The sequence below is a fragment of the Squalius cephalus genome (assembly GCF_949319135.1).
Source record: "Squalius cephalus genome assembly, chromosome: 22".
Lineage (NCBI taxonomy): Eukaryota > Metazoa > Chordata > Actinopteri > Cypriniformes > Leuciscidae > Squalius > Squalius cephalus.
The window spans coordinates 392501-406185 of record NC_137143.1 but is presented as its reverse complement, the minus strand read 5'-3'; the positions used below and the strand labels follow the sequence as shown (position 1 = coordinate 406185).

Genomic DNA, 13685 nt, shown 5'->3' with positions numbered 1-13685 from the left:
TACATTTGAGATTGTCTAGGGAATTAATGAAATAAGCTCATGTTGTGAAAACTGTTGTGTTATTAAATAAGGAGCTCAAGATGAGCCTCAGATCTGGTCCAGATCTCCAGTTTATCTGGAGGCGGATCTCAGTGTAAAGCATCGGACAGATGATGAGACTCAGACAACATGATTATTATCAGTTATTTCTGTCCCAACACCCACATGCACATCTCACCGGCTGAGAGAAGAGGCTTATGGGAGCATTAGTCACTGACAGAACAGAAGGCTTGAAGAGCATATGAGCCTCATAAAGATCATCCGTGTGATCTAAACATTACAGGGACTCGTGCGGAAATGCCATGAAACTAGAACAGGAAACTAAACGTGTGCAAAGACCAGACATGCGCATGTTTGTGGCACACACACTACATGATTCAGTCCAGCCCTGCAGGATTCAGAGAAACTACTGAATAATAACGAAATAAACGAATATTCGAATACAATATTCCTGAAAAATGCTCCTCCCTAGACGGGACTCTCTGACACTTCAAAACAGACTTCAGCTTCAAAAAACTCTCCAGACAGATTTGACATTATTAATAGTCTTTTTGCCTGTTGACATGAACATATTGGATCATGGGTAGGATGTGATAAATGTAATTCAGTCATTCAGTGTCAAATCAGCCAAAGTTTAGAAACTTACTCTGCTAAAACGTTTGATTTTGTTAATATTTACTTTGAATAAAGACAGGCCTAAATAGTGGTGAAAGTCAAAATATTAAATGTCATGGATGAATATTTATTGAGTAACACAATAAGTATTAGCTGTGTGCAAGTTCAACAATCTGCAGATGGAGCTGTATATCTAATATTGAGATTATATTGAGATATTTTGAGGTTACATTGAGTTATATTGAGATAATATTGACATTATATTGAGATATATTGAGATAATACTGAGATTATATTGAGATATATTAAGATAATATTGAGATTATATTGAGATTGAGATTATTTTGAGATATACTGAAATTATATTAAGATAATATTGAGATAATATTGATTATATTGAGATATATTGAGACTCACACGCTGGGCACCCAGAGCCGGACCGTCTTGTCTCGGGAGGCTGAGGCCAGCAGATGAGCGGAGGGTATATTGAGATTATATTGAGATATATTGAGATATATTGAGACTCACACGCTGGGCACCCAGAGCCGCACCGTCTTGTCTCGGGAGGCTGAGGCCAGCAGATGAGCGGAGGGTATATTGAGATTATATTGAGATAATATTGATTATATTGAGATATATTGAGATTATATTGAGATATATTGAGACTCACACGCTGGGCACCCAGAGCCGGACCGTCTTGTCTCGGGAGGCTGAGGCCAGCAGATGACCGGAGGGTATATTGAGATTATATTGAGATTATATTGAGATATATTGAGATTATATTGAGATATATTGAGACTCACACGCTGGGCACCCAGAGCCGCACCGTCTTGTCTCGGGAGGCTGAGGCCAGCAGATGACCGGAGGGTATATTGAGATTATATTGAGATATATTGAGATTATATTGAGATATATTGAGATTATATTGAGATATATTGAGACTCACACGCTGGGCACCCAGAGCCGCACCGTCTTGTCTCGGGAGGCTGAGGCCAGCAGATGAGCGGAGGGTATATTGAGATTATATTGAGATATATTGAGATATATTGAGACTCACACGCTGGGCACCCAGAGCCGCACCGTCTTGTCTCGGGAGGCTGAGGCCAGCAGATGAGCGGAGGGTATATTGAGATTATATTGAGATATATTGAGATATATTGAGACTCACACGCTGGGCACCCAGAGCCGCACCGTCTTGTCTCGGGAGGCTGAGGCCAGCAGATGAGCGGAGGGTATATTGAGATTATATTGAGATAATATTGATTATATTGAGATATATTGAGATTATATTGAGATATATTGAGACTCACACGCTGGGCACCCAGAGCCGCACCGTCTTGTCTCGGGAGGCTGAGGCCAGCAGATGAGCGGAGGGTATATTGAGATTATATTGAGATATATTGAGATATATTGAGACTCACACGCTGGGCACCCAGAGCCGGACCGTCTTGTCTCGGGAGGCTGAGGCCAGCAGATGAGCGGAGGGTATATTGAGATTATATTGAGATATATTGAGATATATTGAGACTCACACGCTGGGCACCCAGAGCCGCACCGTCTTGTCTCGGGAGGCTGAGGCCAGCAGATGAGCGGAGGGTATATTGAGATTATATTGAGATATATTGAGATATATTGAGACTCACACGCTGGGCACCCAGAGCCGCACCGTCTTGTCTCGGGAGGCTGAGGCCAGCAGATGAGCGGAGGGTATATTGAGATTATATTGAGATATATTGAGATATATTGAGACTCACACGCTGGGCACCCAGAGCCGCACCGTCTTGTCTCGGGAGGCTGAGGCCAGCAGATGAGCGGAGGGTATATTGAGATTATATTGAGATATATTGAGATATATTGAGACTCACACGCTGGGCACCCAGAGCCGCACCGTCTTGTCTCGGGAGGCTGAGGCCAGCAGATGAGCGGAGGGTATATTGAGATATATTGAGATATATTGAGATTATATTGAGATATATTGAGACTCACACGCTGGGCACCCAGAGCCGCACCGTCTTGTCTCGGGAGGCTGAGGCCAGCAGATGACCGGAGGGTATATTGAGATTATATTGAGATATATTGAGATTATATTGAGATATATTGAGATTATATTGAGATATATTGAGACTCACACACTGGGCACCCAGAGCCGCACCGTCTTGTCCCGGGAGGCTGAGGCCAGCAGATGACCGGAGGGAGAGAACTCAACACTTGTCACCGCATCCTTGTGTCCCACAAACCTGTAGGCCCTCGTCTGAGGCTTCATGTTCCAGATCATCACACACGAGTCCATGGAGCCCGAGGCTGAGAGGAACACACACACCCACACAAACACACACTCACATGAGGCTGAGAGAAACAGTGGAGACCAGTTAAACTCAGCATGAAAGAGAAGCTGCGCTGTTCTGCCACAATCACTAATGTGGGCGGGGCTTGATTGTGTCCGTGGGGAATTGATTGGATGGTTATTGGTGGATCTCCTGTGAGTGACAGGTTGCCCTGCCCCCTCTGAGCATTGTGTGTGTGTAGAGTGAGTGAGACCAGGTGTCAGGTACTCTCGCTCCACTCTATGCATTTAGAATAAACATTGCAATATTCCATTTTTTTTTTTAAATTGTCAATTGAGATTTCATGGTGACTCCTGCCACCACCTGCAATAAGAAAGCATCAGTATTTTATCCAGGTATTTATTTTACTTATTAACCACATAACCTGTACTATATTATAACTGCATGGATCACTGTGACTGAACATTGATAAGCATGGACTCTCTACCATTATCTGCACTGCATCCTTTTTTTTTTAAACAGTCTTTGAGAGAGAGAAAGAGAAAGAGAGAGAGAGAGAGAGAGAGAAAGAGAGAGAGAGAGAGAGAAAGAGAGAGAGAGAGAGAGAGAAAGAGAGGATTAAACAACTTTTATTTAGACATCATTTATATGTCATTCACAATAATAATATAATAATAATAAAATGTAATATTCAAAAAAATAAAAAAATACTTTTTTTTTAAAAAAAACTAAGACCAATTGATCATCATGTACGACACATAGAACCTCATTGATACACCAGATTTCATAAAAAGCAGGTACATTATTTGTGAGACTGAAATATGTCAATTCCATTCTCAATCTTGCTGCCACCAGACTCATACACATTACTCTAGAATTTGTTGCTGCCAACTCTAGGCCCTTGTTCTTTCTTGTTTTCCATATGGCCAATTTTGCTGTCCCTATTAGATAATTCAATAAACATACTCTCCTTCTTAATAAAAATCTATATTTCAACCCTCCTATAAATATTTTATCTGAAAATTCTTCTGCAAACCCCTGAAACCAAGTTGCAAGTAATTCAAACAAATCGTTTAATCTATTGCATTTTAAAAACAGATGCTCTAGATCTTCACCCTCACCACAAAACCTGCACTGCCCCCCCACTGCTGGGTTCAGGTGTGCCACATGCCTGTCCGTAGCTATCGCCCCATGTATGATCCTCCACTGCAGATCACCAGTTCGCTTTTCTACAGGGAGTTTGTACAGGGTCCTCCACCTGTCTCTAACAAGGAAGTCTGGTCCCAACCACTCTAGCCATCTGGAAGCTTTCTGTCTCTTCAGTGACCTCTGGTGTATCACCTTTTAACTGCTGTGTGGTAAAGTGCCTTCTTCGAAGCACAATCCAGATACTCCAGTTGAGGTGTCTGTAAATTCAAGATAGAATCGGCAACCTCCCCTTCATTCTCATCACACATTAGTGACGAAATCTTGATCCTTGGAAAAACTTTCATGTCATTCTGATTTGACATTTGTCCTGTTGATATACTTTCTCCATAAGTTCTTTGTACTGCCAGAGAAATTTCCTCCATCATTTTTGAAACAAGTCTCTGTGATCGTAAACCAGTCACTTCCTTAATATTTTCCACAGATTTCCATCCATCTTTATCCATTAGATGACCCAGCTTCACGATACCATTCCTGAGCAGACATGCTTGCACACTCACTGAGGACAAAAGTCTTGTCTGGATCATGTTGTTAAAAAACAATGGTTCCTCAGGAGCCCAGTGAATAGAACTGCTCCTATCTCTGTCCACCTTTAAAACATTTCTCCACACGTGAAACATTGTCCGATAAAAAGGTGTGATTTCAGACAAATTCATATCCTCCAGTTTCATTAAAAACAGGTGTTTGTCAAGACCAAGCCCACCTGCCCTCTGCAAGATGGCACATGCTGTAGGAGTCCATAACAAGTCTTTTTGATAAAGAAATCTTTTTGCTGCTTGTAATCTGAACGCGTGGATACGACTCTTAACGTCCACCAGGCCATGTCCTCCCTCGCAAACTGGCAAAAAGATCACTGATGCTCGGACCCAGTGCTCGCCACTCCAGAAAAAATTGAACAATTTCCACTGAATTTCACATATAATGTCCTCAGGTGGATCCATGACTACACACCTGTGCCATAGTGTAGAAGCTGCCAGGTTATTGGCGACCAGAACTCTCCCTCTATAAGACAACTGTGGTAATAGCCATTCCCACTTAGACAATCGGGCAGACACCTTATCCAGCATACCCTCCCAATTCTTCATTTGATATTGTCTATTGCCTATAAAAACTCCCAACACTTTGGTAACTTTGGTAAATCAAACAGTAATTCCTCAGTACTTTTAGAGTCACATGATTCTTTACTATATAATGACCCATAAAAATTCACTGCCATTTTTCTGATTTCCACCGGATCAGAGGTGCACGACGAAGATGATACATCTGTTTCTGTTGAACATTTTTCTTTTCCAGGTTAAAAAAATAAGAACTAGGAGCATCCATATCCTTAATCGAGCAAAACCTTGCTCTAATCAGTGCTCCCTTAGTCCGTTCCTGTAAAAAAGATCCAAGTTCCATTCTCTTCTTTTCCAAAAAGTCTTTCTGCACAGTTCCAGGATTATCCATAATTTCTTTTTCTAACTTCACAATGTCTCTTTCCAGTCTTTGTACTGTTACTTTAATTTGAGATGAAGAATGCAAGGTATAATTCTGACAAAAAAACTCTTATTTGGGCTTTTCCCACTTCCCACCACTGGCTAATATTCTCAAAAAAACTCTTTTTCATTTTCCACTCATTCCAAAACATTGTAAATCTTTCACAAAACAAAACATCTTGTAACAGTTTAACATTAAAATGCCAATAATATGTACGTCTTGACAATTCTTTCATGTTAAGATAAACCAACTAAACCAACCATATGATGATCTGAAAAGGCATTTGGTGAATGAAAAACATTCATTACTCTGTTGTTCCATATTTTTCCAAGATAAAACCGGTCCAATCTAGCCCCACAAACAATATTGTCAGTCACTTTAACCCATGTGTACTGTCTTTCCCTTCCATTCCTTACTCTCCATATATCTACCAAACCTCTTTTTTCCATTATTTTGGATAGTACTAAACTAGATTGATTATGAGGTTCTTCACCATTTCTATCAACAGTGAAATCTGTTGTACAGTTCCAGTCTCCCCCTACAATAATACACACACCATCATCAATTTTCTTAAGAGATTCATTCAGTTTCATAAAAAACCTCACCCTTTCTGACCCATTATTCGGGGCATATACATTTACAAAAGCAAAAAAAAAAAACCTCAAACTCTATTTGTGTTATTATAATCCTCCCCTTTTCAATTTCCTCAACATTTAAAATATTAACATTCATATTCTTCGAAAATAAAATAGCAACTCCAGCACTATTATTTGACCCATGACTTAAGACGAGCTTTCCACCCCACCACATACCCCATTCTATTTCATTATTATTATCAGTATGTGTTTGCTGTAAAAAAGCAACATTAATCTGTTTTATTTTCAAAAATTCTGAAACCATTGCCAATTTCTTCTTGTCTCTACCCCCATTTATATTTAAGGAACCAACCCTCAAACACTCCATAGAAAAATGAAAGGATAAAAGGGATAGAAAAAGAAACCATTGTAAGAGAGACACCCTGTGCAACTTAATCATTGCTTTAATAGTTTGAAGCACGAGATTTACCCTGACGTAATTTCGTTAAGAGTTTCTTCAAACGAAATCTCTTCTTACTTAGTTCGTCATGGCTTACCGTTCTCTGTAGCATAATTACTGAAGCAATAAACTTATCCACATCTGGGAAGAAGTCATTTACTTCAACTATCTTACCAAAAGTTACATCCAAGAAATCATTTATTTCCTGCAATGTATACAATTCTCCCATAACTTGGGAACCAAATTCAGAAATTTCCGAACAAGCATCGTCATCCACCATCTCCTTGTCATCATTACTCATTTCAAAGCCCTGTGATGTTTCAGGTTGAGGCTCAATTTCACTTCCACCAGCCTCACTAATCACCAGGGTTTTTCCTGCATAGAGAATTATGAGGCGGCCGCCTCCGTCAAATTTCGTGCCGCCTCCGGCTCTCGACAAAACTCGGACAGACAGTCATGGTCAGATACACTTTTTCCACCGTGACGGTTCTGTTGCGGTTACCGCTTATGTCCATTCTTAGTGCGCGGATAAGTAATAAAAACATTCCATTCCAATTAATCGAGGGTGGATGACAGATAAATAATTTTGTGATGAGTTTAATAAAGACACGAACTCTCATCACGGTAAAACGCAATGAACGTGCGTCACTCTACTTTCGTTTTCAACAACGTAATTCTCGTCATGAAAAACCAATCAAGGAAAACATATCAGGAGGACTCGACAATAACGCTTGTCTGGGACCATACTTTGTCCGGGACACGTGTGTTTTTTTTTTCTTTCTTTCTTTTTTGAAGGGAAAAATGAGAGAGAATTGTAGCCCATCCGGACAAATGCCCTGATTCAAAAAAAAAATTATTATAAAAATATTCCGAATCACCGAAAACGTGAGGGTGATTCTGTTTTATTTAATTTAATGTAAGTGGCGATTGATAGCCTATAGTTGATAATAATAGGCCTACCTAATGTACTGACGGTAACAAAGTTGCGCTGTTGAGGCTCGTGCTTTTATTTATAACATATTATAGTTAAGAAACAATATATAGCCTAGGCTACACACGATCAGAGTGATGTTTTCTTGAATGCCATCAAGATTGAAACTGAGACTGATTTCATAACAGTTCAATAAACAAAAAGTTAAAATTAAGTCACTTACATTTTAGATGCAATGACTGTTTTTGTTCTGTTTCAGCAGCGAAAATAGTTCCAAACAAAGATCACAGTTTCATTACTGAATGATTCAGCGTTTTGAACGAATCGGTTGAGTCAAAGATTCAATTAACTATTCATAAACTGCCTCATTCTGAATGAATCAGCCTATTGAACGAATCGTTTGAATGAATGACTCAGTGACTCGCTCATTAAGACGGTCGCCTACCGCCTCCTACTGGCGGTTTAGTTTCATCATTCTTTTCAACATTCCTTATTTGTATATTCAAAAATATTTAAAATAATCTAATTTAATACAGTTATACTTTTTCAATGTAAATTATTTAATTTGATTGGAAACAGCCTAGTGTCTTATTATTTTAATTGAATATATTGATCAAATTTAAGAATTTGAAATGAAAGATGGAGCAAACATTTAATAAAATAAAACCTTATAAAGGTACAAAAAATCATTCTGTTTTCAAACAGTGATGTAATGAAACATTGACAATTTAAGTTTGAATGTAGTAAGCCTCTGTTAAGGCTATTAAGGAAATGTAATTTTGCCAAAAGAAGAACTTTTATTTGAAATAAATGTTAATTTTTAATTAGCCAACTTCAGTGTGATATGTTACCATATTATCATGCTTAAAGGAGAACTCCGGTCAATTTTAACATTGAGCTCATTTTTTTGTACATTTGGAGTGCTGTCAATACAGAGAACAACGACAGAAATCGGTGTTGCCTACACCGTGTTATCCTCTTTTTAAAATTTGCACCCTGTTGACTTCAATGGGGCAAGTTTTAAACCTGCTTTTAGCCTCTTAACATCCTTGATGTGTCATTACAAGTGCACAGAAAATGTGAGTGATTCCTTCTGAGTGAACACGAGTGAGTCTGACTGCAGTAGATGTGAAAGATATGAATAAAAGTGATGTTAATTCAGCCAGCGCTCATACCTGTATTTACATCCTGTTTTTCGGTTGAAGTCCACAGTAATCAATTGTCGAGTTCACGCGCATAGGTTTAATACCCATGATCACGCGCGTGAACTCGGCAATCGACTACTTTGGACTTCAACCGAAAAACAGGATGTAAATACAGGTATTTGCGCTGGCTTAAATAACATCATTTTTATACATTTCTTTCACATCTACTGCAGTCAGACTCACTCGTGTTCACTCAGAAGGAATCACTCACATTTTCTGTGCACTTGTAATGACACATCAAGGATGTTAAGAGGCTAAAAGCAGGTTTAGTACTTGCCCCATTGAAGTCAACAGGGTGCAAATTTTAAAAATAGAATAACACGGTGTAGGCAACACCGATTTTTGTCGTTGTTCTCTGTATTGACAGCACTCCAAATGTACAAAAAAAATGAGCTCAATGTTAAAATTGACCGGAGTTCTCCTTTAACACTGAGAATTTGAATAATTGTAATGTGATCAGATGCAGATATCTAAATCAAAGAATATGGGCGGTTTGCGGGTGGATTTTTTTATTTTTAACAGTGGATTTGGGTGACTCAAAGTGCACCAGATTAATGAATTTATCTTTAAAATGTACAAAAAAATTTCTTACGGGGGGGCATGCCCCAGGACCCCCCTAGAGGTACCAACCTCCACCCACAAAAATAATGCCGAAAACACATTAGGCTATATGATGATCTACGAAAAATAACATTTAATTACCTTATTATTAAAATACATTATTAGGATTTTACCACCTCCGCCTCATTTTGAGCCAGGAAAAACCCTGATCACCATTTCTACACCTACTCCACTTACTTCTGCTGTCACTGTAACTTCACCAGCCCTCATCATTCTCTCAGTATCCCTACTTTGCTTCACAACAACAGTAGGCTCCTCGCTAGGCCTCGTACTATCTCCCACAGCAACGCCACCATCATGTACTTCACTCACAGTCTGAGGTTGTATTCCTCGATCTATTTCACGATTCCCATCATCAACATTCTGCGGCGTATTCTCAACATTCTGAGCCTTATGTGGACATGTCTCCACATTCAAAGCATTTATTATTCCCGGTACTCGCATACACCAGATACAACTTTCCTTCATGCCCCAGTCTAAAAGAAACATTCAAATCTTGTTCATTCAGAAACATAAAAACTTGTCTTCTGAATGATAACACGTGCTTCAAGGCCTCATTTTTGCATCCAAGAGAAATCATTTTAACTGGACTAGCAAACTTTCCGTAACTCGCAAGAGCTCGTTCAATTTCACTATTCTTAATGAATGGCGGCACATTTGATATCGTCACTCTAGTAGTAGGTGTAACCAGCGGTGAAACAGTAATAAAGGTACCACTTACCACAACGCCGTTGCTTATCAGACGATTAACCAAATTTTCTTCTTTCACGAAAATCACCACAGCCTTATTCATTCGAGAAGCCGAGCAAATATTGTCGTAGCCGATCTGCTCCCCAACCGCGATCAATACATCCTCCACCTTTACGCCAGGTTCCGCCATGCACCTGATGCCATGACGGAGCGAGAGAGACGCTGCACTCCCCTCAGGAAGGGATGCCATCTCAGCTCCGTCAAACTTTCCAAACAACTCACGAAAACTTTCAGCTCACCTATCCAATATAATTAATTCCTTACTTATCCGTCATAACTTCCAAGTGAAAGAAATAAATGAAAAAAGGAAATAGGAAAAACCGCCCTCTCACCACGTTCACCCGCACTCACACACACCCAAACGCTCCCCGCATGCAGAGAGAGAGAGAGAGAGAGAGAAAAAGAGAGAGAGAGAGAGAGAGAGAGAGAGAGAGAGAGATCGCAGCTCATAAGCAGACGCTGCTGAGATATTACAAGTCACATTGATGTCACGTGTCTTTACGGGATTTCTACGGGTTGTGTGTGAACGCACTCTAATTCCGGAAAATCACTGGCAGTGTGAATGAACCAAAATCAAACGAACCCGGGTCTAATCCCGGGTCACTTTATCCGTGTATTTTCCGGAATCTCTGTGTGAAAGGGGCTTTTGTGAGGACCAGTTTGAGTTTTAGACCACTGGAGTGAGGACATGTTGGCCGGTCCTCAGTCTCTGAGAGCCTTTAAAGGCTGTTTGAGGGTCAAGACTTGGTTTTAGGGATAAGGTTATGATGAGGTCAAGGGTCGGTTTAGGGTCAGGGGTCGGGTTAGGCACTCAGTTGTGATGGGTAAGGTTAGGGTAAGCGGCTAGAGATCGCATTGTGTCAATGAATGTCCTCATAAAGATAGCCTAGATGTACAAGAATGTGTGTGTGTGTGTGTGTGTGTGTGTGTGTGTGTGTGTGTGTGTGTGTGTGTGTTCCTGTAGTGTGTGTGAAGTGTGTGTGTGTGTACCGATCTGCTTGGTGCTGCTACTGAAGTCCAGGCTCGTGACATCATCTCTGTGACCCTTAAAGTGCCGCTCCAGCGTCGGGTCTTCCTGAAACACACAATCACAGAAACATCAAACACAATTCTATTTGTGTGCAAAAAAACAACAAAAATAACGACTTTATTCAACAGTTTCTACTCTTCGTGTGAGTCTCTGACGCTGGTCACGTGATGCAGGATCCAGCCAATAGTGAGCCGGCGTTCGAACCAGGAAGTGTTTCAGTCACGAGTAGTCACGAGTAGTTACACGACCAAGTATGGTGAGACAAAATAAAACGTGGCGCTTTTCTAAGCGGGTAAAAAGGATAACTATAATGTATGGCGGAATAGCACTGGGAGCACTTCGACTCGGCGCGGTAAAAAGTCACGTTGGTTCTAATGACAGAAGTGAGCGGGAGAGGAGTTTTCAGGAGTGATGATGTTACTGCGCCGAGTCGAAGTGCTGCCAGTGCCATTTTGGTCGCAGTCTGGAACCCTGCACTCACACACACTCACTCACTCACTCAAACACACTCACACTCACTCACACTCACTCATACTCACTCTCACTCTCACTCTCACTCACACTCACTCACTCACACTCACTCACACTCACACTCACTCTCACTCTCACTCTCACTCTCACTCACTCACACTCACACTCACTCTCACTCTCACTCTCTCACACTCACTCACACTCACTCTCACTCACACTCACACTCACTCACACTCAATCACACTCTCACTCACACTCACTCACACTCACTCACTCACACTCACTCACACTCACACTCACTCTCACTCTCACTCTCACTCATTCACACTCACTCACTCACACTCACACTCACTCTCACTCTCACTCACTCACACTCACACTCACACTCACTCACTCACACTCACTCACACTCACTCACTCACTCACACTCACTCACACTCTCACTCACACTCACTCACACTCACTCACACTCACTCACACTCACTCTCACTCTCACTCACTCACTCACACTCACACTCACTCTCACTCTCACTCACTCACACTCACTCTCACTCTCTCACACTCACTCACACTCACTCTCACTCACACTCACACTCACTCACACTCAATCACACTCTCACTCACACTCACTCACACTCACTCACTCACACTCACTCACACTCACTCACACTCACTCACACTCACTCACTCACACTCACTCACACTCACACTCACTCTCACTCTAACTCACACTCACACTCACTCACTCACACTCACACTCACTCACACTCACACTCACTCTCACTCACACTCACTCACACTCACACTCACACTCTCACACACTCACACACTCACACTCTTACACTCTCACTCACTCACTCACTCTCACTCACACTCACACTCTCACTCACTCTCACTCTCACTCACACTCACACTCACTCTCACTCACACTCACTCACACTCACACTCACTCACACTCACTCACACTCACTCACACTCACACACTCACACACTCACACTCTTACACTCTCACTCACTCACTCACTCTCACTCACACTCACACTCACTCACACTCACACTCACTCACACTCACTCACACTCACTCACACTCACTCTCACTCACACTCACTCACTCACACTCACACTCACTCTCTCTCACACTCACACTCACTCACACTCACTCACACTCACACTCACACTCACTCACACTCTCACTCACTCTCACTCACACTCACACTCACTCACACTCACTCTCACTCTCACTCTCACTCACTCACTCACTCACTCACTCTCACTCTCACTCACACTCACTCACACTCAATCACACTCTCACACTCACTCACACTCACTCACTCTCACACTCACTCACACTCACTCACACTCACTCACTCTCACTCTCACACTCACACTCACTCACACTCACTCAATCACTCACTCACACTCACTCACTCTCACACTCACTCAAACTCACTCACACTCACTCACACTCACACTCACTCTCACTCACACTCACTCACACTCACTCACACTCACACTCACTCACTCTCACTCACTCACTCTCACACTCACTCACTCTCACACTCACTCACACTCACTCACTCTCACTCTCATACTCACACTCACTCACACTCACACTCACTCACTCACACTCACTCACTCTCACACTCACTCACACTCACTCTCACTCACACTCACTCACACTCACACTCACTCTCACTCTCACTCACACTCACTCACACTCACTCTCACTCACACTCACACTCACTCACACTCACTCACTCTCACTCACACTCTCACTCACACTCACTCACTCTCACTCTCACTCACACTCACTCACACTCACTCACACTCTCACACTCACTCACTCTCACACTCACACTCACTCACACTCACACTCACTCACACTCACTCACTCACTCACTCACACTTACTCACTCTCACACTCACTCACTCACACTCACACTCACTCACTCACACTCTCACTCACACTCACTCACTCTCACTCTCACTCACACTCAATCACTCACACTCATACTCATTCA

General features: G+C 41.7%; 1 protein-coding gene across 1 annotated transcript in view; it reads right to left on the bottom strand.

Moving 5' to 3' along the window:
- poc1a (POC1 centriolar protein A) overlaps positions 1-13685 on the bottom strand; it is a 111734-nt gene that overhangs the window by 80288 nt on the left and 17761 nt on the right. Inside the window, exons 2-3 of the mRNA XM_079857751.1 lie at positions 11154-11238; positions 2784-2955 (exon numbers count right to left, since the gene is read on the bottom strand). Of these exons, the coding sequence (XP_079713877.1) occupies positions 2784-2955; positions 11154-11238 (257 nt within the window). The remainder of the gene's footprint in view (positions 1-2783; positions 2956-11153; positions 11239-13685) is intronic.